General features: G+C 46.4%; 3 protein-coding genes across 4 annotated transcripts; 1 reads left to right on the top strand and 2 right to left on the bottom strand.

The window, feature by feature from the left end:
• Positions 1-1,906: 1,906 nt before the first annotated feature.
• LOC115530865 (zinc finger protein RFP-like) lies at positions 1,907-17,968 on the bottom strand. 2 transcript variants are annotated; one of them, XM_030339674.1, is made up of 3 exons: positions 17,941-17,968; positions 3,965-4,029; positions 1,907-3,858 (listed from the first exon to the last, which is right to left on the bottom strand). In XM_030339674.1, the coding sequence occupies exon 3, from the start codon at positions 3,854-3,856 to the stop codon at positions 2,240-2,242; it is 1,617 nt and encodes a 538-aa protein (XP_030195534.1). In that variant the 5' UTR covers positions 3,857-3,858; positions 3,965-4,029; positions 17,941-17,968; the 3' UTR covers positions 1,907-2,239. The 2 variants fall into 2 exon arrangements, with proteins under 2 accessions (XP_030195534.1, XP_030195533.1); XM_030339673.1 differs by lacking the exon at positions 17,941-17,968 and having other exon boundaries at positions 3,965-4,058.
• On the bottom strand, positions 15,861-18,009 carry LOC115530864 (E3 ubiquitin-protein ligase TRIM39-like). The gene is made up of 2 exons (XM_030339672.1): positions 17,902-18,009; positions 15,861-17,795 (listed from the first exon to the last, which is right to left on the bottom strand). The coding sequence occupies exon 2, from the start codon at positions 17,791-17,793 to the stop codon at positions 16,177-16,179; it is 1,617 nt and encodes a 538-aa protein (XP_030195532.1). The 5' UTR covers positions 17,794-17,795; positions 17,902-18,009; the 3' UTR covers positions 15,861-16,176.
• Positions 18,010-20,542: 2,533 nt separating this feature from the next.
• LOC115530868 (forkhead box protein I1c) lies at positions 20,543-22,387 on the top strand. The gene is made up of 2 exons (XM_030339677.1): positions 20,543-21,334; positions 21,519-22,387. The coding sequence occupies exons 1-2, from the start codon at positions 20,674-20,676 to the stop codon at positions 22,094-22,096; spliced, it is 1,239 nt and encodes a 412-aa protein (XP_030195537.1). The 5' UTR covers positions 20,543-20,673; the 3' UTR covers positions 22,097-22,387.
• The last annotated feature ends 1,593 nt before the right edge of the window (positions 22,388-23,980 follow it).

The following is a 23,980-nucleotide window of genomic DNA, read 5'->3' as shown; positions in this document are numbered from 1 at the left end:
AGTTGAAGTCTCAGACTGCACTGAGCAAACAAAATAAGACCCAAGCTCGTCTTGAAACCGCATCTGTATATAGTGAGGGTCACTCTAACTGTTAACATTTTCGTTCCATTCTGTTCCGGGTCTGGGTCTGATGATGGCCGTTATACATTAAACATTATTCACTGCTGCTCACCGGAGGAATCGCTTCTGGATCTCCAGTCATTTCTTATTCTATTCATCCAACTTCCTTAATTAATCCACTCCCAGACAGGACATCAGGGTAAACAAAGTACAGGAGGACCAACCTATCAAACATGTGCACTTTGGGCCTACGGTGTAGAACTTAGTATGGTTACATTACCTCGTGGCTACGATTATTAACCATTTATTAATTTAAATATGTGCCGTAATGTTATTCATTCTTACTTTTTTTTATTGCATTATAGACGTTGGTTTGTGTTTTTTTCTTTCCGTTGATGTGCAGGGTGGTTCAAAACCACACTGTAGCAATGCTGCCCTCGTCTGGGTGGAATTGGAACTGCACTCCTAAATACTACAAGCACACCGACTACTCATTATGACCTACAACTCATAAGTCATAATGACTTAAATGTCAATTTTTAACAAGTTTATAATCATTCATAAATATTGTACTATAAAATAGACTAGACTAGTTTTTTTATAAACCACTTTTATTTTAAGAACTTATTTTCCGAATGGTAAGACCCCACACAGTTCAACTGAGTTTTCTTAAATGTGTCATTGCATCGATTTTTCATTGATTTTGCGATGGTCACTAGTACCAATGAATGCCCTGTGAGTCGGTTATGGTGAAAAGAAATGCTCTGGTGCTCCTGTTTCACGCTTTTCTAGTGTGGTGTGGTGGTGTGCAACGGTGGAGAGGTAATCATTTTATGACGTCACAATGAGCTGCAAGAGCTCATTTTCTAAGAATCTTTAATGTTTGCATGTCAACTGTTGCCCACATATTGAAAACGCTTCTGATCAAGGGATATCGCTCGATGATTTCCCTCTGATTATTAATGAGCTTCTTCAGTCTATGTGTTGTTTAATCGGTCACCAATGTCAACGCCAAAAATATAAATGGATGACTTAATCCACCTAATTAAGTATTATATTAGTTAGGTAGGCCTATGTGGATTAAAAGTAAGTGGTCGATCGACAGCCTCGAGTGTTCCCTCCATCGCGCCGGTCCGAGACAGCAGAGGCTCCACCGGCAGCGGTCCCCTCACCGCGCCCGGTGCTGCCACGCTGGAAGCCTGCCAGGAGCGACCCACAGCAAGGCCCTGCGGAAGGTGCACAACCTCGGAGCCCCCGTCATGATGGTAAGTCATCATCACGGGGCAATGAATCTCCTCATTAATTATTTCCTTATCAAATTTAAAAAATAAATAATTGCTGAATACCTCTCGATTGGAGAAATGTTCACAGAATTTAGGCTAAATCCATACATTGAGATGGCAGAAATGCTCCACAGCACACGAGAGGTAATTGTAGAACTGGTATAGGCCAACTACTACAAGCACCTGCATTAACCTTGCTTTTCAAATGACCGTTGTGTCAGAGAGAGCTGGGACCCCCAGCCCAGCTGGAGGGAGAGCAGGCCCGTCCGAGAGGTTCATTGAAGGACACAAACTGCCCATGTCACCTGCCGGGAAAGGTTATTTTATTTATTATCTGTAATGCATAAAGGTTGACCGAATACATGTGTGTGTGTGTGTGTTCTTTTCTGGGCCACCTTAATGAAAGTTCTTCCAATATCCATTTTGTTTGACTAAACAAATCTAGGATCTATGTTATGTGCAGAAACATGATGTAGGCTACCTTTTCCCCTGAAAATATCTGTTCCACTGAAAGTGTAACGATCCCATTTCTCTTCCTTTTTATTAAAGTCAGAAAAGGGAAAAAAGATTGAATTGGGTATTTATTAATGATTCCGAAAGATATAAACTATACAATTTATAGTAATGCAAATATCATTATGTTAAGAACGGTATCCTCCAAGGTTGTTCTACGTAACTGAAACAATTTACAATATTAGATTAAAAAAGAACGGAGAGAACACATTTGAGAATATAGTGGAATATAATAATTAACAATGGGCTATATTTAAAATAGTCAGGGTTATTTTCATTGTTTGTAAATGACAACAGTACAACATTAATGCAGCTCTCTGATCTAAAATAGCAGATTATTCAGGAAATATCATTAGTTCTTGTTTGTTTAATATCAATCAGTGTTAGTCTTTTTGTTTAACAGGTGAGATTATCAGGGGGGAAGATTTACTACCATTAAAGTCAAGTGGACCGAGGATTGGATAGAGAGGCTCACTGAAGGTGCAGCCAGTAGCAGAGTAGATATGAACCCTGGCTTCTACATCATAGAAGGAGAGCAGACCCTCATCATAATCAACAAACACCCCCACCTTCTGGAGCTCAGCTCTCAGAGGGACAGAGACAACAGGGTCATCATGAAATACAAACACATCCTTGTTGAATGATATCATCCAGCAGCCATTTTTAGGGGTCAATGCAATGTATGCTTTTCTGTTGATGGACTCTCTGGCCACTCCTAAACACCATAGAGACTTATCTTTAACCTGGACCTCAAAGTAAAATCTCCCTGAGGAGAAGCTCTGCCTCGAGAGAACACATAAATAATGTGTAAATCTCTTCAGGTTGTCTGGGAGTTTATTCCCTAGACTTCCATAATGTGCTTGTTTCCTATCCTCAGACAGGGTTAGATAGCGTTGAGCTGTATCAAGATCCAGAGTCACATCTACTTCATACCGCTGGACCCTCTTCAGATCATCCTCACCATGCAGTTTCCTCATCTCCATGTTCAGTGTCTCCTCCAGCTGATCCAGGGATCTCCTCAAGGTCCCTACATATGACGGAGGACGGACCTCCACCGTGGTCCAGTCCCTGGTGGGTGGAGGATCCTTCAGGGATCTGAAGGCCTGGAGGAAGTGGAGGTGGTCTTCAGTGTGTGAGAGCTGCTTCACCTCTGAGCTTCTATTGGTCAGATCCTCGATTTCCTGCTCCAGCTCTTTGATCAGGTCTTCAGCTTGTTTCTCTGTGGATTTCAGTTTCTCTTGAACCGTTTGGTTGAAATCTTCCTGCCACTTTTCAATGCAGCGCATCAGAGCGGTGAGGGCCTGCAAACCATCGGCAATCTCTCTTTCTGCGTCTTTCTTGCGCAATTTTACTGTGTCTTTGATCTCCTTAATCTTTTGTTTTCTCTCCTGGATCATCTGCGGAACTTCAGACTCTATGTTTCCCAGCCCGGCCATCTTCACTTCATATTCCTCCTTCAGAGGTACAACAGGATGAGACTTGTGGTCCGTCACTGTGCACAACAGACACACACACACCTGTTCAGTACTGCAGAAGAGCTCCAGAAGTCGGTCATGTTTCTTACACATCCTTTCTTCCAGATGGTCCAAAGGTTCGACCAGCTGATGTTTCTTCAGGCCTGCGACTCTCTGATGTGGCTCCAGGTGGGTTTGGCAGTAAGAGATAAGACACACTAGGCAGGACTTCACAGCCTTCAGCTGGGTCCCAGTACAGACGTCACAGGGAACTTCTCCTGGTTCAACACAAGGCTGCTCTTTCACTCGTACAGACGTTTTAAACTGAGCAGCCATCTCTGATACGAGGATATTGACCTTCAAATCAGGTCTATTGTGGAAGAGCTCGTTGCAAACTGGACATTTGCACTGGGCTTGTTCATCCCAGAACTTTGTGATACAGGTTCTGCAGAAGTTGTGTCCACATGGTGTGGAAACTGGGCTGCTGAACACATCCAGACAGATGGGACATGAAAAGTTCTCCTCAGACCAGGAAGGAGAGGCCATTCCTAGACAGACAACAACGTTTATGTATTGAGCATTTCCATTTTTTGTCTTATTGCATACAGGGAAGAAAGGTTTTAACTTCAATCGAAGTTGTGCTGTTTTACTCACTTTGTTGTAGTTATTGTTTGATTTTACTCCTGAAAGAGAGAACTGCTTGCACGTCGAGTGACTACCTTTAGGTTTCGTTTCTTAAACATGTCGTCCTCCCCTAACCCCTGGCTCCTCCCCTAACCCCTGACTCCTCCCCTAACTCCTGAATAAATTAATGTCCAAACTCCAATCCAACCATTTCTTCCTCAACTTTCTTGGCCAAGGGATGCAACGTTGATTTGTTATCGCCACAAATAGCACAGGCACGAACTTGTTCCGCAATGTAAGCACCTTGCTGTTACCTCCGACCTGCCGAGATGCTCTGGGTCTCCTGGCCGCAAAATCAATAGGCCTACTGCCTATACTGGCCGTCGCAAGCCAAGGTGGGCGAGGCCATGAATACAAATTCAGCAACTGACTTTTCTTATTCGCTCGTTTATGCGTCTATTGTCTTTCATTTGCTAATGCCGGCAATCGAGGTAGAGGAACATTTTCACGTTCAGCATGCATGAAATTAGGCCTGTAGTTGCAGCACGAGTATAAAGTTTAATGTTTTATTTTATTATACTTGTTCACACATTTATGTTTAACCTTCAAATAAGTTTAGACGCAAATAAATCCATCGCTGCTGTCATTGTCAGCTGACCTTGACTCCGCACACACTTGAGTGGTCAGGGTTGCCTACAAATGTACCTTCGAATAACCATTAGAGTACATGCCAACAGTCTCCACTAGGGGGCGACGTGGACCAACAACCAGCCTGGTAAAGACGTCTTTACGTCTTTTCCCTCAACACTAAGGCTGCGTTCATTAAGTGAAGAATTAAAGTGATGTAGTCCTCGAGGCAGAATTTCCCAGCCCTTTTAGTTTTATCACTAAACTAATTAAATGTAACCGCCTGCTTAAGCACCAGACGTATAGATGGCAACGGTGGTTGAACGGATGGGAAAAGGGTAATTTGCCCCATTTGACCCTCAATTTAACATTTTGCCGCGCTGTGCATTAGCGATAGTTACTCTTCAACAACCACCAATAAGACGCATATAGGTCTATTTTTAGGCAGGTCCCACACTTCTTTCTCCAGGATTTGGATTTTTATGTAGGCCTACATTTTATTTTTGATGGCCATCCACACTCGTTTTACAGAAGATCTCCTCAAAATGGTAAACGGAGGACGAGTCCCTCTCAACAGGTGGGATTTAGGACCACTAGTGCATCTGGGATCACTTAGAGATACAGTTCACCTGTCACCAGGGGATGGCAGGGTTATGATGTTTAGTGTTTGGTTCTATTTATAAAACTCGAGCTGGGTTTATTGAGTCCGAAGTTGATTCTATTCAGATATCATTTAGACAAATGCCCTATCAAATGATGAAAAACTATTTAGATCCTTTGTGGTATGGTTGTCTCGTGCAGGTATGACTCGAAGGGTGGTAAATGTCAACACGTGGTTTATTCTAACAGAGACACGGTAAACGGGCTTGCGTTCTGGAGGTGGTTCATGAAGCATCTCTCGAACACAGGTAAACAAACAGCTATATCGGGAGTGGGCGGAATGGTAATGAAGCCACGCCTACATGTTCTAATTTACCCAGGTAAAACTTTGGTCTGTCTTGGCTTAAGCGGAAATGGCAAAGTGGCCATGTTTGTAGTCTTATTTTATCTACAAAATCATTAAAACCTTATATGGTGTTGAACATTATGTGGTTGGTGAAACCATTCATAACTGTGGTTAGCTTGAAACATTTCATAAGAAATAGAATAGAATAGAACAGTGGCGTGAAGCCTAATGTCGGCGCGCCGCCGAGCGCTGGCGCGCGTCTAGCTGCCGCCGGTGTGGGCTAGTAGGCCTACGTCCGAAATAATGGGGGTGGTTTTTTTTTACGTGCCGCTTCGACGCCGGTGTGTGTTGGGCTATGGGCTCCACTATCCTTCACGCCACTGTTCTGTTCCCTAGCGTCGCCGCCCATTAAAAAGCCCATTTTTAAAGTTTGTTACATCCCGGCTTGAAGCCAATGAGAAACGGGAAAGCTTCTACGACCAAAAGGGGACGTGCCTCCGCCTCCGCAAATGCCGCAAGAAAGCTGGGAGATTTGTAGTTTACCACTAGCACGTACCGGCGTACCATACAAATGGATTACACCAAACGTTATTTGCTCTAATCAATACGCAGGCAGGCCTATGCCGTTTCTCCTCTCGAGTTTCTCGCTCAAGACCAATCACGTTCTTTTGTTCATTCGTTCTTAATTGATTTCAGCTGCGACGCCCCCGCCTCTCCTCATAAAGCGCCCCCACCGTGACTGATGTTGATCGTTTATTTTGCGTTGGATTGCGCAAGCTCAACAATCCGGACATCGTGGCCACCGACGCGGACCCCCGCCACCGGGACCTACGCAGTGAGTACCGTGGGGTTCTTATTAAGCTTCCTGAGCACCGCACACGTTACACTCTCCCCATCTCCCCTCATCGTCTGTTCTCGCCCCTCTATTGTACATGTTTTACCGCTGGAGGTTAATGTGGATTTGCTGATGGAAGTGCAAGTTGTGTTGAGTGGATGGGATCGACTGACTGACTAACTAACGCGGCGGCCCGCTACAGCACCGACCACCACACTGGGAAGTGTCCTCTGCTCACTGTTGAAGCAGCATGGAAGAACTGCAGCAACTCTGATGGAAACAACAGGACCTCCACGCTGTTGAACACAAACTGTCTACAAACAGAGGCGGTCTCACTCTGTTAAAGATCTCGTGGTCAATGCGGCAGACCGCTGGACGTCACCTTCTGCAGATGCTTCACTGCCCTCAGGAATCCACGGATAACTTGAAACATGTCCGACTCCACATGTCCGAAAAATCCAGGATGGAAACGTGTGGGAGGAAGAAAGGGTTCTGTTTTTGCTCAATCCAAAACCCCACTGGGCCCTCTGTGGAGACCTCTGACTGACCCGACTGCCTGGGGGCCTGTTGATGTGTTTGGTTGGTCTGGTAGAAGGTTAGCTGCTTGTGTTCTGCAGTGTAGTCCTGGGTTAGATGCGGTGTCTGACTTGCACACCAATCTCCCAATTCTATTCTTCTCTTTACTACTTTCAATACACTTGCTGCTGCTGTTGACCGCTGATGGTGCAATGTGGTTTTTATTCGCGCATGTTCTGTGGACTTTGCATTTGTATTTTAATGAACATGTTTACTGCCTGTTAGACCTCGGATTGGCAAACCTAAACTCCTTCACTGGCAAAATGTAGATGCAAATTAAATGCCAAAATTAACATTTCAATATTCGTTTTGCGTATTTCACCAATAGCTTCGGAACCAGACGGACCTCATTTTACTGTTCAAAGATATGGTCAGGCTCCCCTGTTATATCAAGTTTTCAGCCCGGTACGAAATAGACCGACCAATCACAACCCTTTATCTAATGTGAGGTTGGATAAATACGTAACATGTAGAGGTGTTTCAACAACAAAGATGGAAGTTGGTGAATTTACGACTGTATATGTTCACTAAAAGAATGAACGACTACTCTTAAAGATTTGGAGGAATATGTATTTCTGCATCACCCGTTCCGTTGCTATGATTAGTCGAGGCCTATCCAATAGCATAGCATTGCATCGACCCATTTTAGTTCGCGCCCGTTAGACACGCCCCTTGGAAATTGAACATGAACGCACTTCAACGCAGAGGATCCAGAAGGATTTCACGTTTTCAAGTCCATTGGAAGATATCGAGGAACATCCCCAATGAAGGAGAGTAACGTTTTCACTTGTTATAGGAATTTAGTGAAGCACTAAATAGTTAATAATAATAATAAAATATGGTCACCATTTATTGACTTGTTGGGTAAGACTTGCTTTTCTAACCTAATCGCGTTAAAACTATTTTACATTTCTTTCATTAAATGTTGTATAGAAATAAAAATGTAATTAATAGAACTGGATACACATTTGTACAATTAATCATTATACAGGATTTGAACATTTTCTATTCGAGCTCATGCTTCATAATATTTCCAAGGTTTGCAGAGTCTTAAATGATTTATGAACAGTGGTTTGTTTATGTTCAGGAGAGGATTGTACTCAGAGGCTTCAACAGAGCGGGTCTGGAGCTGGGAGCTGCAGGTGGATGGTGCCCAGGAGCCGTTCAGTCCTACAGGAACAGACGGGTGAGCCGTGGAGCTGCACATCCTATAAACTCCTCCTTGGCGTGGTCAAACGGTTCAGAATAAAACTGGAATTCAGTCATTGGTTGTGATTGGCTTGTTAGCCAAGAGTTCTCAGCCACTAGGACTAGTGTCCTTATGAAGATTAGATGTGTGTGTGTGGCTGGGTTTGGGAGTTTATAGGAAATGATACTTCTCAAGAACGCACAGTAGCGGAGAAGATAAGCTACTGACATCTGAGTGAGTGAGCGAGGAGAAAAAATCTCCAGTGTTTAAATAGATTGTGTCTTGTTTCAGAAGAGGTGATGGAGGTGCTCGTCTGGAGGTCCGTGGCGGTCGTCTGGAGGTGCTCGCCGTGAGGTCCGTGGCGGTCGTCTGGAGGTGCTCGTCTGGAGGTCCGTGGCGGTCGTCTGGAGGCGCTCGTCTGGAGGTCCGTGGCGGTCGTCTGGAGGCGCTCGCTGCAGGCGGAGGGAAGGCCGGGAGCCGTGCAGCCCAAGGGAGGCAGAACGGTGAGACACGGAGCTGCACAGCTGCACATTTCTTCCAGGCTTGGTGAATTGTTTATAATTAAACCTTTGACATGCAGCCACAGCAACTCTGAAGTGTTCTGAAAAATGTCAGATGCATTCTCGGCCACTAGGACCAGCTCCAGGATGTAGGCTAGGTGTGTGTGGCTGGCTGTTGGGTTAAATAATGCCTCACTCAAGGCTGCACAGGATGGCATCTGTGGGAGCTAAAGCAGAGGAGGAGTCGATTATCTGCATCATGAACGGGGAGAAATGTGCAGTGTGCAAATGGAACGCGTCATTCGCCTTTCAGAAGGACTGAGGCGGAGGTCCTGGAGGCGGAGGTCCTGGAGGCGGAGGTCCTGGAGGCGGAGGTCCTGAAGGCGGAGGTCCTGGAGGCGGAGGTCCTGGAGGCGGTGGCCTGGAGGTCCTGGAGGCGTCCAACCTGGAAGGGGCGGCATGGAGAGCCAGGTGGCGGCTCTTCATCCAGTAAAGTTACACTTCTTCAGTGCATCCTGAAAGGGGAGAAATGTTTTAGTGTGCAACTGGAACTTGTGTCTCGCGTTTCAGAAGGGCCTGGAGTCGGTGGGCCTGGAGGTCCCGGCGGTGGCGTCCTGGAGGGCCCGGCGGTGGCGTCCTGGAGGGCCCGGCGGCGGCGTCCTGGAGGGCCCGGATGCGGCGTCCTGGAGGGCCCGGCGGTGGCGTCCTGGAGGGCCCGGCGGTGGCGTCCTGGAGGGCCCGGCGGTGGCGTCCTGGAGGGCCCGGCGGCGGCGTCCTGGAGGGCCCGAATGTGGCGGCTCCTCATCCAGTTAAGCTAAACTCTTCTCCAGTGCATCATGAACGGGGGGGAATGTCCTGGGTGCAAATAGAACGTGTCTCATTTCAGAAGAAATGAGGCGACGTTGCGGAGGTCCAGGCGGTTGGCCCGGTGGAGGTCCTGGAGGAGACGGTCCCGGCGGTGGAGGACGGCTGGGGGATCCGGCGGTGGAGGTCCGAAGGCGGCTCGTGTTTAGACCAACCAGCTCCTCATCCATGGAAGGTAAGCTCTTCCTCCAGGTCAACCTGATCAACGAGAAAATCAAAGAGCGCAGCCATGAACTGGTGGTATCGCCATTAGGGGACTAAACTCGGATGTTTAACTCGAGTAACTGCAGTGTTTCCCCCAGCACTGTATGTATGGTTAAGGCCGCCTTAACAACAGTAGGGCCCCGCCTTGACTACCAATGTAGAAAAGTTATATATAAAAAATAGTTATGCAATAACAAACTGCAAAACTCTCGTAGGGAGAGAAAACATACTTCCCTCAAGTACAAAAAATATAGATGAATAATTTGTCGGTAGTACTGTATACTGTTCAAAACAATAGTCGTGCCATAAAGCTTTTTGAATGGAATTGAAAAGGCGGTTGCATGTATTATTGGGAACTGAAACCCTCACGAAGACCCCCCCCCCCCCCACCACCTTGAATAAGACATTGTCTGGGGGAAACACTGAACTGGGTTGTATCACATAGTAGTGAGTACACTAGGGTAGCTGGGTTATCTCCAAATGGTAACTGAGTGTTTGCTCCAGCAGGATTGAAGGAGTCACTGGGGATGAAGATCACTGCTCAGGGGCTGACGACCCCCCCCCCCCCCCCCCCCCCCCCCCTCTCATCTTTCCGGAGAAGGTATATAAATCTACAGCTGATGTGATTAAAGTTCTGCAGTTCAGATCCGCTGATAAATGGTCCCATACCGTATCCACAGCGTCCTCATGGTGCAGGCGGTCAAACCTCCACCTCTTTGAAGACACCAAGCAGCTTGATGACTGACTGGTTCTTTATACTCAGGACCTCGACCCGGAGCAGAGGACAGGCCTACAGCGCAGCAGACTAGAGACTCCATGTGGAACCGGTAAGATACTGGATTGACCATCTTGAGGACATTTTCATTTATTCAACAAGGTTAGTTTTGTTTGGCGGGTATGATGCTTTGATACTAGGGGCTTCTTCTGTAACAAACTTTCTAGAGAATAAGATCTGACTTCAGCCAATTAGTGGGATGTCCTTGAACAAGAGCCAATGGCTGAAGGTGCTCAAACGCATTCTTTTGACTCCTCTACTATTGCTGTACTCAAGCTGGATGGCTATGTTGCTCCTTTTACTGACAAAATCAAGTCTTCCACCTGGTGGCCGGGGAGGGCGTAGCAACTCGGGGCACATCGGAAACATGATAAGAAGAGCCTGTTTTTGATGGTTGGATCGTACACCTAAATGTTTTTAAATCAAAATATCATCAAACCCTATGTTGGACCATGCTTGTTTTCATCCTTTCTATGATTAGCTTTGATTTATCCTTACCTTTTCATGTGACCCATTCCCCTTAGGTTCAATAAAGTTGACCTCTCCTTCAGGCGACTTAAAGGGAGACCAGATGTGCGGCAGCTGTGTGTCACGGTGCAGAGACCCAACGCTGGTAAATATTTACTTCCTCCTTGAACAGACCTAACGCATCAGACGGCAATTATATAATCCCTCCTGATCTTTATAAAGGTCTGAAGACCAGTCTTTTCTGTGAACATCTCCACTGACTAGTGTGATCTTAAGAAGTTAATTAAATGCAGTAACTCCAATTCACCTGGAGGCTTCGTGTTGACATTTTTTGAAACCTGGTACTCCAGCACTAGGACTGTTGCTGTAAATAAATGCTTGTTTTTTTCGCTAATTTAATTCTATGAAATCGAATGCTGATTGAGACCAGATGGGGCTGTTCCTGCATTTATAGACATTTGATTGCCCTTGAAACTGATTCTACTTTTTGCATCAATTTACTTCACAGTACTGAACTACACCAGTGTCCTACTCCCCATAAACCCTGAGGATCACTGGCTACACCAGCACTTTAATCCACACCCAACATTAACACAAACTGCACACTCTATAGAGCTTGTAAGTATGCCCCTTCTAGTAGACCCCAATGGGACCTCTGAAATCCTAAAATATGACTGGGTTTCATGGAGAGAAAGTAATTATTTGAAGAATGTTTGAATCAATCTTTGTCATTTATTTCTGTACTCCACATCTGTAATCCCAGCTGTTGTATTTCTAACACGGTAGCTGGGAACCCTCTTTATAGGGAGCGACTAGAGGGACAAGGCTGGAAGCAAACCTGAGCCTGGATCTCAACCGTCTTTCTAAACCTAATGCCGCAATTTAACCTCAAATAAAGTGAGGCCTAAAGTAATTTGACTCTCTTACCTAAACTCGCTTGCATAAAACCTAAACTCGCTTAGCTTGACTCGCTTGCCTGCACTCGCTTGGCTATGCTCTCTTTCCTGCCCTCGCTTGGCTATACTCGCTTTCCTGCACTCGCTTGGCTATACTCGCTTTCCTGCACTTGCTTGGCTAAACTCGCTTGCTAATACCTGAACTTGCTTGCCTAAACTCACTTGCCTAATACCTGAAGTCGCTTGCCTAATACCTGAAGTCGCTTGCCTAATGTCGCTTGCCTAATACCTGAAGTCGCTTGCCTAATACCGCTTGCCTAATACCTGAAGTCGCTTGCCTAATACCGCTTGCCTAATACCTAAAGTCGCTTGCCTAATACCTAAAGTCGCTTGCCTAATACCTAAAGTCGCTTGCCTAATACCTAAAGTCGCTTGCCTAATACCTAAAGTCGCTTGCCTAATACCTAAAGTCGCTTGCCTAATACCTAAAGTCGCTTGCCTAATACCTAAAGTCGCTTGCCTAATACCTAAAGTCGCTTGCCTAATACCTAAAGTCGCTTGCCTAATACCTAAAGTCGCTTGCCTAATACCTAAAGTCGCTTGCCTAATACCTAAAGTCGCTTGCCTAATACCTAAAGTCGCTTGCCTAATACCTAAAGTCGCTTGCCTAATACCTGAAGTCGCTTGCCTAATACCTGAAGTCGCTTGCCTAATACCTGAAGTCGCTTGCCTAATACCTGAAGTCGCTTGTCCAAACACGTTACACAAATTTAACCATCCATAATCTTTAACCCAAACCAGACTTGTCCCTGGGTCGCTCCACTTTAATTTAAGAGTTTATTCTCTTACCTCATCTGCGTTTGAGTTTTATTCTTTGAGTGCTTGAAGTGCTTTGGAGGATATATTTGCTGCATCAATAAGCATGCTTTATCTTTACCCATTTTGTTTTGGATTGCATGTCTATGTGTAATCCGGCCAAATTTCAGTGTCCTTACATGTAATGTCTATGGTCTGACGATAATCTGACAGAATGTGTGATCTCATGAAACACAATGTGTGTGAATGTTGGCCCATGAGCTCCAGGCTCTCTGTGGGCCTGTCAACGGCTCTTTAGCAAAAGATTGGAGAGTGAAATTCATTTGTGCCATTTTCATGTGTTCCTGAGTATTTCAGACCTGTGGTGTTTCACATGAGACCTTAATGGGAACTTTTCTTTTTCTGCCTGCATACGTAATGCCCACATTAGTAGGGTGATCACTGATCACTGTTGATCCCAATAGTGATCATTAACCACCTCATTCTTTTATGATTTTTTTCGATAAGGATTACAAATCATGTAATTCATGAGCATATTTGCAAACATCAGATTGTGTAAAAACGAATGAAATGTAACCTGCTTGATTTAAATAAAATAAAATATCCTAATATTATAAACCTGTTTTGTGTTGCTCTCTTACCATGTGGAATTGAGACGCAGATAGATATGTTTAGCTCTGATTAGCCACCTCCTTTTGGTGTGATGCTGGGATTTATTTAATATCCTATTAATCATTTCCAGGATAAGTTAATAACCTAGTATAGCCTACTCGGAAAAGAAGGGATATGATGGCCAGGGCAGGCTGTTTCGGTGTCCTGTCAACATATTGTGAGCGGAAAATAACTGTCCACAAGGATGTGATTTTGAACGTTCTCAGTGGGGTAAATTAATTTCTAAACATTAATTAACATGCAGAACCATTCAGCTAACACTTCACATATTTCTCACCAACAGAACGGTCACTCTTTGCGCCCCTTGTGATTTTAAAGTCCTGGCGCCCCCTACTGGACGTCTTTGATCATTCTTGCCCGTGACCTCGGTCACATTTCTTCCGCTGCTCTTCTTTCTTGGCCAAGAGATCTGTCTCCCTATCTGTGTCTTTCTCCTTCTCCATGTCGGTTTCCCGCTCTCCTTCTCCCTCTGTGGGTCTCTCGCTCTCCATCTCTCTTCAGCCCACCACACACCGGCGCCGCGGGGCGCATTTTACGCGCGGCAATTGCTGCCCCTAGCACCAAAAGTAAGCGGCGTGATATGTTTTGAAAGAAGCAGATCAACAAACAGTCGGTATATACTACAACGTTATACAAGGTTGTTTTATGGCCCTGGGCCCTGTTTCCCCAAAAGCATCGTTAGCCTAGTGGATCGTGAAGTGCGTCGTACGAGCATCCTACAGTTTTCACACCTTTAACCGAAAAGCATCGTTGGTAACGAACGTTGTGCAAACGCTCGTAGCTAACAAGGACTCCAGGGGTACTCGTAGCATGCTAAGAGCATCGTTAGCCTACTATAACCTCAGTGGCGTCACCAGCGGACAAATACCACGGAATGCCCAGCTGGCACAATTTCGCAACCAAAAACAGTGGTTACCGCCAATATATTACTCAGACTACTGTTGGATTTAAACAGCAAAGTTGGACATGTTAGAAGTCAACATAATTTATTGCAGCATTTAAAATTCCAAAAATACATGGGCAGCAGAAATGTACCAACGCCACATCACAAGGCACATAATAAAATCAAATGATTCCATTGCTCATGTGTGGGAGGTCGCTTTCGAGCTGCATTTGCTGTCTACACTCGGATTTTAATTCAACCACCGTGGTTAAAATGTCATATTGATCAATGACAGAAGACAAGAGGGCAGAAAGGACATCAGGGTGCACAAAGTACAGGCGGACAGTCGTAAAATTAGACGAAATCAACAACAATCAGACATGCGTGCTTTAGGCCTACGTTAGATTGTTAGTACAATAGTATGTTTACATTAGCTTGTGGCTACGAGTATGACCCATTTATTAATCTAAATATGTGCTGTAATGTTATTTATTCTTTTTTTTAATTGCATTATAGACATCGGTCTGTGGTATTTTCTGTGTGTTGATTTGCAGGGTGGTTCTAAAAGCGCTGACCAGCCGTTAACCACACTGAAGCAATGTGAGGAACTGCACTCCTAAATAATACAAGCACACCGACTTCTGATATTAGGAAGTGACTTACAGCTCAACAGTCAATATAATGACCTAAATTTCCATAAAAATAAATAAATAATAGTTTATAATTCCTAAATATATCATTTTTTTTTAAAAAACGACTTCATTTTAAGAACTTATTTTTCAAATGGTAAAACTCATCACAGTTCAATTTCGTTTTCTTAAAGGTGTTACTGCATCGTTTTTTCATTCATTTTGCAGTGGTCAGGAATAGCAATGTATGCCCTGTGAGTCGTATTTGGTGAAAGAATCCTCTGGTGCTCCTGTTTCACACTGTTATGACCGTGGTGGAGGAGGTGGGCGGGGAGGGACGACATATTCATGACATGCAAACGTCTCGCCTCTGATAGGCTAACAGCACTGTCCGTAACACACGCACGCACGAACACAGAACAGGACGGGAACACACCCATGGCCACGGTGGAGAGGTCATCTCTCGTATGACGTCACAATGAGCTGCATAAAATGTTGACTTTTTTTTTCTATGAATCTAAGGTTTGCATGTCAACTGTTGCACACATATTGAAAAAACATTCTGAACAAGAGATATCGCTCGACGATTTCCCTCTGATTATTAATAAGCTTATTCTGTCTGTGTTGTCTCTGCAAGGAACGAACGGATAACAAAGGTAAGCCTATGTTACGGTCACTTAAGGAAAAAATTCAAATGATATACTAGGGAACGGGCCGTTAAATAGGATTCATATGTGGAGTTTATGCCCTGTCGTAGTGTGCGATCGTTTATCTGACGCATCGTTTCATAACGCGGCCCTCTAGTCGTTTTATTTCTCCCTTCACATTTAATTTGTCACCAATGTCGTCACCAAAAATATGAATGGATCACTCAATCCACCTAATTAAGCATTATATTGGCGCTACGTTAGTTAGGCCTATGTGGATTAAAATGAAGTGAACGATCCACAGCCTCGAGTGTTCCCTCCATCGCGCCGCTCAGATACAGCAGAGGTTATGGGCAGAAACAAAGTCAGTCAGAAAAAAAAGTCCAGTGCAAACGCCCAAAAAGTGACAAGAGATTGAATTGGGTATTTATTCATGATTCCGCAATATATCAATACAAATAGTAATGTAAATATTATGTTAACGGTATCCTCTAAAGTTGATCTACATAACAAACAATTTACAATATTATATGAAAGGAAGATACAGAGAATACACACATTAAAGAATAGTGGAATATAATAATTTACAATGGGCTATATTTAAAGTAGTCAGGGTTATTTTCATACTTGGTAAATGACAACAGGACAACATTAATGCAGTTCTCTCAGATATCAAATAGCAGATAGTTCTTGTTCATTTGAATATCAAACAGTGTTAGTCTGTTTGCTTGACGGGTGAGATTATCAGGAGGGAAGATTTCCTACTATCAAAGTCAAGTGGATAGAGGATTGGATAGAGAGGCTCACTGAAGGTGCAGCCAGTAGCAGAGTAGATATTAACCCTGGCTTCCACATCATAGAAGGAGAGCAGACCCTCATCATAATCAACAAACACCCCCACCTTCTGGAGCGCAGCTCTCAGAGGGACACGGACAACAGGGTCATCATGAAATACAAACACATCCTTGTTGAATGATATCCTCCAGCAGCCATTTTTAGGGGTCAATGCAATGTTTGCTTTTCTGTCGATGGACTCTCTGGCCACTCCTAAACACTGTACAGACTTATCTTTAACCTGGACCTCAAAGTAAAATCTCCCCGAGGAGAAGCTCTGACTCGAGAGAACACATGAAAAACATGTAAATCTCTTCAGGTTGTCTGGGAGCTTATTCCCTGAACCTCCATAATGTACTTGTTTCCTATCCTCAGACAGGATGAGCCTGGAAGCAGCTGTATCAGGATCCAGAGTCACATCTACTTCATACCGCTGGACCCTCTTCAGTTCAGCACCATGCAGTTTCTTCATCTCCATGTTCAGTGTCTCCTCCAGCTGATCCAGGGATCTCCTCCAGGTCCCTACGTATGACGGAGGACGGACCTCCACCGTCGTCCAGTCCCTGGTGGGTGGAGGATCCTTCAGGGATCTGAAGGCCTGGAGGAAGTGGATGTGGTCTTCAGTGTGTGAGAGCTGCTTCACCTCTGAGCTTCTATTAGTCAGATCCTCGATTTCCTGCTCCAGCTCTTTGATCAGGTCTTCAGCTTGTTTCTCTGTGGATTTCAGTTTCTCTTCAACCGTTTGGTTGAAATCTTCCTGCCACTTTTCAATGCAGCGCATCAGAGCAGTGAGGGCCTGCAAACCATCGGCAATCTCTGTGTCTGCGTTTTTCTTGCTCAATTTTACTGTGTCTTTGATCTCCTTAATCTTTTGTTTTCTCTCCTGGATCATCTGCGGAACTTCAGACTCTATGTTTCCCAGCCCGGCCATCTTCACTTCATAGTCCTCCTTCAGAGGTACAACAGGATGGGACTTGTGGTCCGTCACTGTGCACAACAGACACACACACACCTGTTCAGCCCTGCAGAAGAGCTCCAGAAGTCGGTCATGTTTCTTACACATCCTTTCTTCCAGATGGTCCAAAGGCTCGACCAGCTGATGTTTCTTCAGGCCTGCGACTCTCTGATGTGGCTCCAGGTGGGTTTGGCAGTAAGAGATAAGACACACTAGGCAGGACTTCACGGCCGTCAGCTGGGTCCCAGTACAGACGTCACAGGGAACTTCTCCTGATTCAACACAAGGCTGCTCTTTCACTCGTACAGACGTTTTAAACTGAGCAGCCATCTCTGATACGAGGATATTGGCCCTCAAATCAGGTCTAGCGTGGAAGAGCTCGTTGCAAACTGGACATTTGCACTGGGCTTGTTCATCCCAGAACTTAGTAATACAGGCTCTGCAGAAGTTGTGTCCACATGGTGTAAACACTGGGCTGCTGAAAATATCCAGACAGATGGGACATGAAAAGTTCTCTTCAGACCAGGAAGTAGGAGAGGCCATTCCTAGACAGACAACAACGTTTAGGTATTGAGCATTTCCATTTTTTGTCTTATTACATACGGGGAAGAAAGGCTTTAACTTCTATCAAAGTTGTGCTATTTTACTCACCTTGTTGTAGTTATTGTTGCACGTCGAGTGACTTGTAACTGTTCCTCCGAACCTTAGGTTTCGTTTCTTAAACATGACGTCCTCCCTCTCCTCCCCTAACCCCTGACTCCTCCCCTAACTCCTGAATAAATGAATGTCCAAACTCCAATCCAACCATTTCTTCCTCAACTCTTCTTTGTTGGCCAAGGGATGCAACGTTGATTTGTTATCGACACAAATAGCGCACAGGCACGAACTTGTTCTGTAATGTAAGCAGCTTGCTGTTACCTCCGACCTGCCGAGATGCTCTGTCACCTGGCTGCAAAATCTATTGGCCGCCTACTGTCTTTCTGTGGGCCGTCGCAAGCCAAGGTGGGCGAAGCCATGAATACAAATTCAGCAACTGACTTTTCTAATTCGTCGTTTATGCGTCTATTTTCTTTCATTTGCTAATGCCGGCAATCGAGGTAGAAGAACATTTTCACGTTCAGCATGCATATGCAACTCCGAGGGACCTATCGTATATCATAAGGAACAAGATTAAACGGTTTATTGGGAATGACGCCTGGTATTGAAATGTTTAGTCTAAATTAGGCCTGTAGTTGCAGCACGGGTATAAAGTTCAATGCTTTATTTTATTATACTTGTTCACATATTTATGTTTAACCTTCAAATAAATTCAGACGCCAATGAATCCTTCGCTGCTGTCATTGTCAGCTGACCTTGACTCCGCACACACTTGAGTGGTCAGGGTTGCTTCCATATTCCACAATGTCTTGTTTTTTAAAAAATGTATGATGACTATATGCTCTGTAAGGTGACCTTGGGTGTCTTGAAAGGCGCCTCTAAATTAAATGTATTATTATTATTATATGTACCTTCGAATAACCATTAAAGTACATGTCAACAGTCTCCACTAGGGGGCGACATGGACCAACAACCAGCCGGGTTAAGACGTCTGCGTCTTTTCCCTCAACACGTAGGTCGCGTTCATTAAGTGATGATTTAAAGGGATGTAGTCCTCGTGGCAGAATTTCCCCGCCCTTTTAGTTTTATCACTTAACTAATTAAATGTAACCGCTTGCTTACGGCACCAGACGTAGATAGCATCGGTGGTTAAACGGATGGGAGAAGGGTAATTTGCCCCATTTGACCCTCAATTTAACATTTTGCCGCGCTGTGCATTAGAGATAAATGTACCGTTACTCTTCAACAACCACCAATAAGACGCATATATAGTCTATTTTAGGCAGGTCCCACACTTCTCTCTCCAGGATTTTTATTTATTTTATTTAATATACCCTATTTTATTTTATTTTATATAGCCTTTTTATTTTTTATTTTTTTTTATGCCCATCGAATCCACACACTTTACAGAAGATGTCCTCAGAATGGTAAACGGAGGTCGAGTCCCCCTCAACAGGTGGGATTTAGGACCACTAGTGCGTCTGGGATTACTTGGAGATACAGTACACCTTTCACCAGGGGATGGAAGGTTTATGATGTTTGGTTCTATTTATAAATCTCGAGCTGGGTTTATTGAGTCCGAAGTTGATTCTATTCAGACATCATTTAAACAAATGCCCTTACATTAAAGAGGGGCCTGTTAGTTAAAGAGGTTTCAATTTATTGTTAGGCATCAGACCTGAATAAATCTTAAATATTTGAACAAAGCCGTGAGACGCGGTAGGGTAAAGTATAGCTTCTAAGAAGAATGGCTGAAATTATTCTCTATAAGGAAGTTGTTGTGTTGTTTAAATTGTGTCGTTAAACATCAAAAGGCTTTCTTTAGTTCAGCATCATGACACACAGGTCACCAAGGTCAGAGAGAGGAGGGAGAGGAGGAAGACTAGAGAGGGGAGGAAGAGGAAGGAGAGGAGGGAGACTAGAGAGAGGAGGAAGAGGAGGGAGACTAGAGAGGGGAGGAAGAAGAGGGAGAGAGACACACCCAGCCTCCTCCTTTTCAGGGCGTTGACCCAGAGCCCAGCCCGGGTCGACGGCACAGAGGCAACAGGATGTCGTCATTATTTATCCTCATATAATGTGATAGATAATATAGGCTCCTTTCTCCTGACTGTTACCATAAAGCCAGTGGGCCCAGCGGTGCGTTGCTCCTCAGTCAAGGCCTCACTAATAGCAGTTTCAGAGGCCAGCGGTGGTTTCGTTCCGTCAGAAGCCTTTTACCAAACATAATAATAATAATAATAATAATATTATCATGATGATGAAGGTTATAGGGCCTCAAGGCACGGTGGAATCTTAAGCAAAACCTTCAAGGAAGTTTAGCAAGTCTTTGAAGTTAATGCTCAAAATCCGTTGATTAAAGTTCCTATTTTCTTTTTAATTTAACATTAATTTAACGTTGATTCAAGTTCCTATTTTCTTTTAAATCGATATTTTTTATATTTTCGGGGGGGTTATTTAGTCTTTACTAGATACGTTTAGTGTGACTCAATAACTTTCGTCATTCTTGACAAAATATCTGAACTCTTCAGAAGAACCTCAGATGAGCGCTCAGCCAGGACGCGGTTTCGGTGTGGCTCATTGAAAGGCAGATCTCCAGAGCAGACAGTCCGCCGGGCTGAAAGGGTGGGACCCGCCCTCCCCCTAGGAGTGGGCTCCGTCCCAGCGGGCTACCTGTAGAGAGGGCTGGGCCGTGCTCCATAAATACTCCTCCCTCAGGGATCACCGCTCCAGTCCCACAGCAACAACAGCAACGCAGGAAGTCTACGTCTGGGGATCACCTCTCCACTCGTCCATGCCTGACGTCGTGACGCATCGCTGATCAGGACTATGAACAGCACGTTTGGACATCAGCCATCGAACCCGCGGCCCAGCAGCCCCCCTATCCAGCAGCAGCACAGCGCACAGGAGCTCCTGGACATGGCCGTGTACTGTGACAACCTGGGCATGTACCAGCAGAACCTCCACCACCAGAACCTCCACCACCACCACCATCACCACCACGCCGCCCAGAGGCCCCCGGCGCACCACCCGCCCGGCGGCTACGGGCTTGGGGACTACAGCGCACCGGCCTCCAACCCCTACCTGTGGCTCAACGGGTCCGGCATCACCCCGGCCTCCCCCTACCTGTCCGGGGGCCCCGGGGCCGCCTCGTCCTACCTCCAGCCCGGGTACCACGGCGCCGGCCAGCGGCCGTTCCTCCCGCCGCCTCCCACCAGCTTCGGAGGGGCGGACCTGGGCTGGCTGTCGGTGTCCAGCCAGCAGGAGCTGTTCCGGATGGTGCGGCCGCCCTACTCCTACTCGGCGCTCATCGCCATGGCCATCCAGAACGCGCAGGAGAAGAAGCTGACCCTGAGTCAGATCTACCAGTACGTGGCGGAGAACTTCCCGTTCTACAAGAAGAGCAAGGCGGGCTGGCAGAACTCGATCAGACACAACCTGTCACTCAACGACTGCTTCAAGAAGGTGGCACGTGACGAGGATGACCCCGGTACGTCTTAAAACAATGCAATCTATAATCTGTCATCGATAATCTAGTGTTCATGCACCGAGTTGAACACCAGAATCTATTTATAGGCCTATAATCTATTCCCAATGTTCCCACTGTTCATGACCCAAAAGGTGACGCGATGGAATAATTACTAACGTTCTCTGTCATTCATTTGTTTTTAAAGGCAAAGGAAATTACTGGACTCTTGATCCCAACTGTGAGAAGATGTTCGACAACGGGAACTTCAGGAGGAAGAGGAAGAGGAGGAACGACGCGAGCGGAGAGAACGCAGCCGCTGCGGTGAAGTCGGAGGAGGACGCGGTGCTAAAAATCTCCGTCTCGGACACCTCCAGCCTCCTCAGCTCCTCCTCCTCTCCACCCAGCCTGCAGGACTCCCCCAGCTCCCAGGAGTCCAAGTCCTCTCCGTCCCCGTCCCTGGACCACAGCCCCTGCTTCAACAGCTTCGTGTCCAACATGACCTCGGTGCTCACGGGCAGCGGCAGCAACAACCACCTCAGCGGCGCCATCAGGGGCAGCATGAGGGACTTTGGGTCGGGCCACCTTGGGGACATGGGGTCGCAGACGTCCGGCCTCGGCTCGTACTCGCCCACCCTGGGCTCCCCAGTGCTGAACTCTGACCACACGCACGGCGCCTCCAACCGGATGAACTATTACGCGCCGATGGCGCAGGCCACGGCGGGCCTCGGGAACCACTTCAGCGTGAACCATCTGGTCTACTCGCGGGAAGGGACGGAGGTCTAGACTCTATCTGGTCTATACTCGCGGGAAGGGACGTAGGGCTGAACTCTATCTGGTCTATACTCGCGGGAAGGGACGAAGGTCTAGACTGACTCGTGTCGGAACAGGCCTGCGTGTATAGCTCGGAAACCCCACGGATTGGTTGGGTGACATCCACATATAAGCGCGTATCTGTCAGTATGTGGTCTGCTGCGTCCTGTCCTCAGTCTGTGCTTCGTCCTGGGTCTCTGCCGCTTCCTGGGTCTACGGCGTCCTGGGTCTTTGCTGAGTCCCGGGTCTGTTGAGTCCCGGGTCTGTTGAGTCCCGGGTCTGTTGAGTCCCGGGTCTGTTGAGTCCCGGGTCTGTTGAGTCCCGGGTCTGTTGGGTCCCGGGTCTGTTTGGTCCCGGGTCTGTTGGGTCACGGGTCGGTTGAGTCCCGGGTCTGCTGAGCGGTGGATGCTGACCCATCACCTTCAGAATCAATGCAGGCGCAGATGTGGACTGAGGTCGAGCCTGGTCCGGCAGAGGCCCCCAGCCCCTGTATGTTTTAAGATCCATTTTTCATAACGTTAAATCAGTTGTTTTATGACTGCATATATGGCCCTGATACCCATGATCCACAGTTTGGGCTTACATGATGGTCACATTAATTCATAGTTACTTTATGTACTGTCGGGCACGTTGTTCAGTCACTTTACACACTTTATTTACTGTCAGTGCTCAATATTCTTTCATTGTGGAATTATTAACCTAGTGCATCAACAATCTCCATATGTATAGGACCTTGTATCAAGCCGGGATGTACCAAACAGCTTAAAAAATGCGCTTTTTCAGGGGCGGCAACGCTAGGCAATAGCACAGTGGCGGGCGTTTGCGAGGGAGTGGGGCTTCGAACATGTCATGTCCTCCCGAGACACCCAAAGGCTAACGGCAAGGCAGAGTCTGCAGTGAAGATTAGGAAGAGCCTATGCAGAAAAGCAGACCGAACCGACGAGGACCCCTGGAAGGCTTTTCTACACTGGAGGAACACGCCCACTGAGGGCATGCGCTACAGCCCAGCACTGCGACTGATGTCACGGAGGCTGACTGATGCCTTGCGTAGCTTCTCCCTGTGGCCTACCAGCTGCTAGGATCTCAGGTCATCATTGGGGTTACAGACAAGCTGAGAGTGAAGCGTCGGGCAGCGAAGCTGACTTACGACAGATCTGCGAGGGATCTGCCGGAGGTGAACGTCAGCCAGCCCATCAGGATGAAAACCGCTCCCAGGTGACAGGACGGGCCGACGGAGGAGAGGTGTATGCTTGCAGTAGGTGGGCCTATTTCGTCAACGTGGAGGGAACCGCGTATCGTCGCAACGGGGTCGATCTCTGACCAGCAGAGGTGGCCCCCCCCACAGCCAGCAGCTCTGCGAAGAACGGCCACCTGAGCAGCCTGTGGACGCGGGTGCGGCTGACGGGGGCCAGGCGGGCGGGGGCAATGTGGAGGAAGTCGTCAGCGGCCCTGCCACGTCTCCAAGGTCGTCGGCCCGAGGTCACCGCCATCACCCCCACGGGCTGTGTCCACACCATGCCGTGCGTTACAGGGCCGGGCCTTCTCCCGGAGCGGGAGGCATATTAAGCCTCCAGACAGACTTGACCTTTAGGTCATTCACTGAGCTGAGACTGACACACACACACACACACACACACACACACACACACACACACACACACACACACACACACACACACACACACACACACACACACACACACACACACACACACACACACACACACACACACACACACACACACACACGGGACAGTGAACTATTGTTTCTCAAAAAAAAAGACGGTCACTTCGAATGTTCTTATTCTATTGTTTTGTGTATGCCTTGATACTACTATTTTATGGTTATAGTTCTGC

This window comes from Gadus morhua, chromosome 18, assembly GCF_902167405.1.
Source record: "Gadus morhua chromosome 18, gadMor3.0, whole genome shotgun sequence".
NCBI lineage: Eukaryota > Metazoa > Chordata > Actinopteri > Gadiformes > Gadidae > Gadus > Gadus morhua.
The sequence above is the reverse complement of the archived record's forward strand: the minus strand, read 5'-3'. Positions and strand labels throughout refer to the sequence as shown.

Coding starts and splice junctions, on each gene's coding strand:
- LOC115530865 (XM_030339674.1), bottom strand. CDS start 3,856: ATGGCCTCTCCTTCCTGGTCTGAGGAGAACTTTTCATGTCCCATCTGT.
- LOC115530864 (XM_030339672.1), bottom strand. CDS start 17,793: ATGGCCTCTCCTACTTCCTGGTCTGAAGAGAACTTTTCATGTCCCATC.
- LOC115530868 (XM_030339677.1), top strand. CDS start 20,674: ATGAACAGCACGTTTGGACATCAGCCATCGAACCCGCGGCCCAGCAGC. Junction 21,335..21,518: donor ACGTGACGAGGATGACCCCG/GTACGTCTTAAA, acceptor TTGTTTTTAAAG/GCAAAGGAAATTACTGGACT.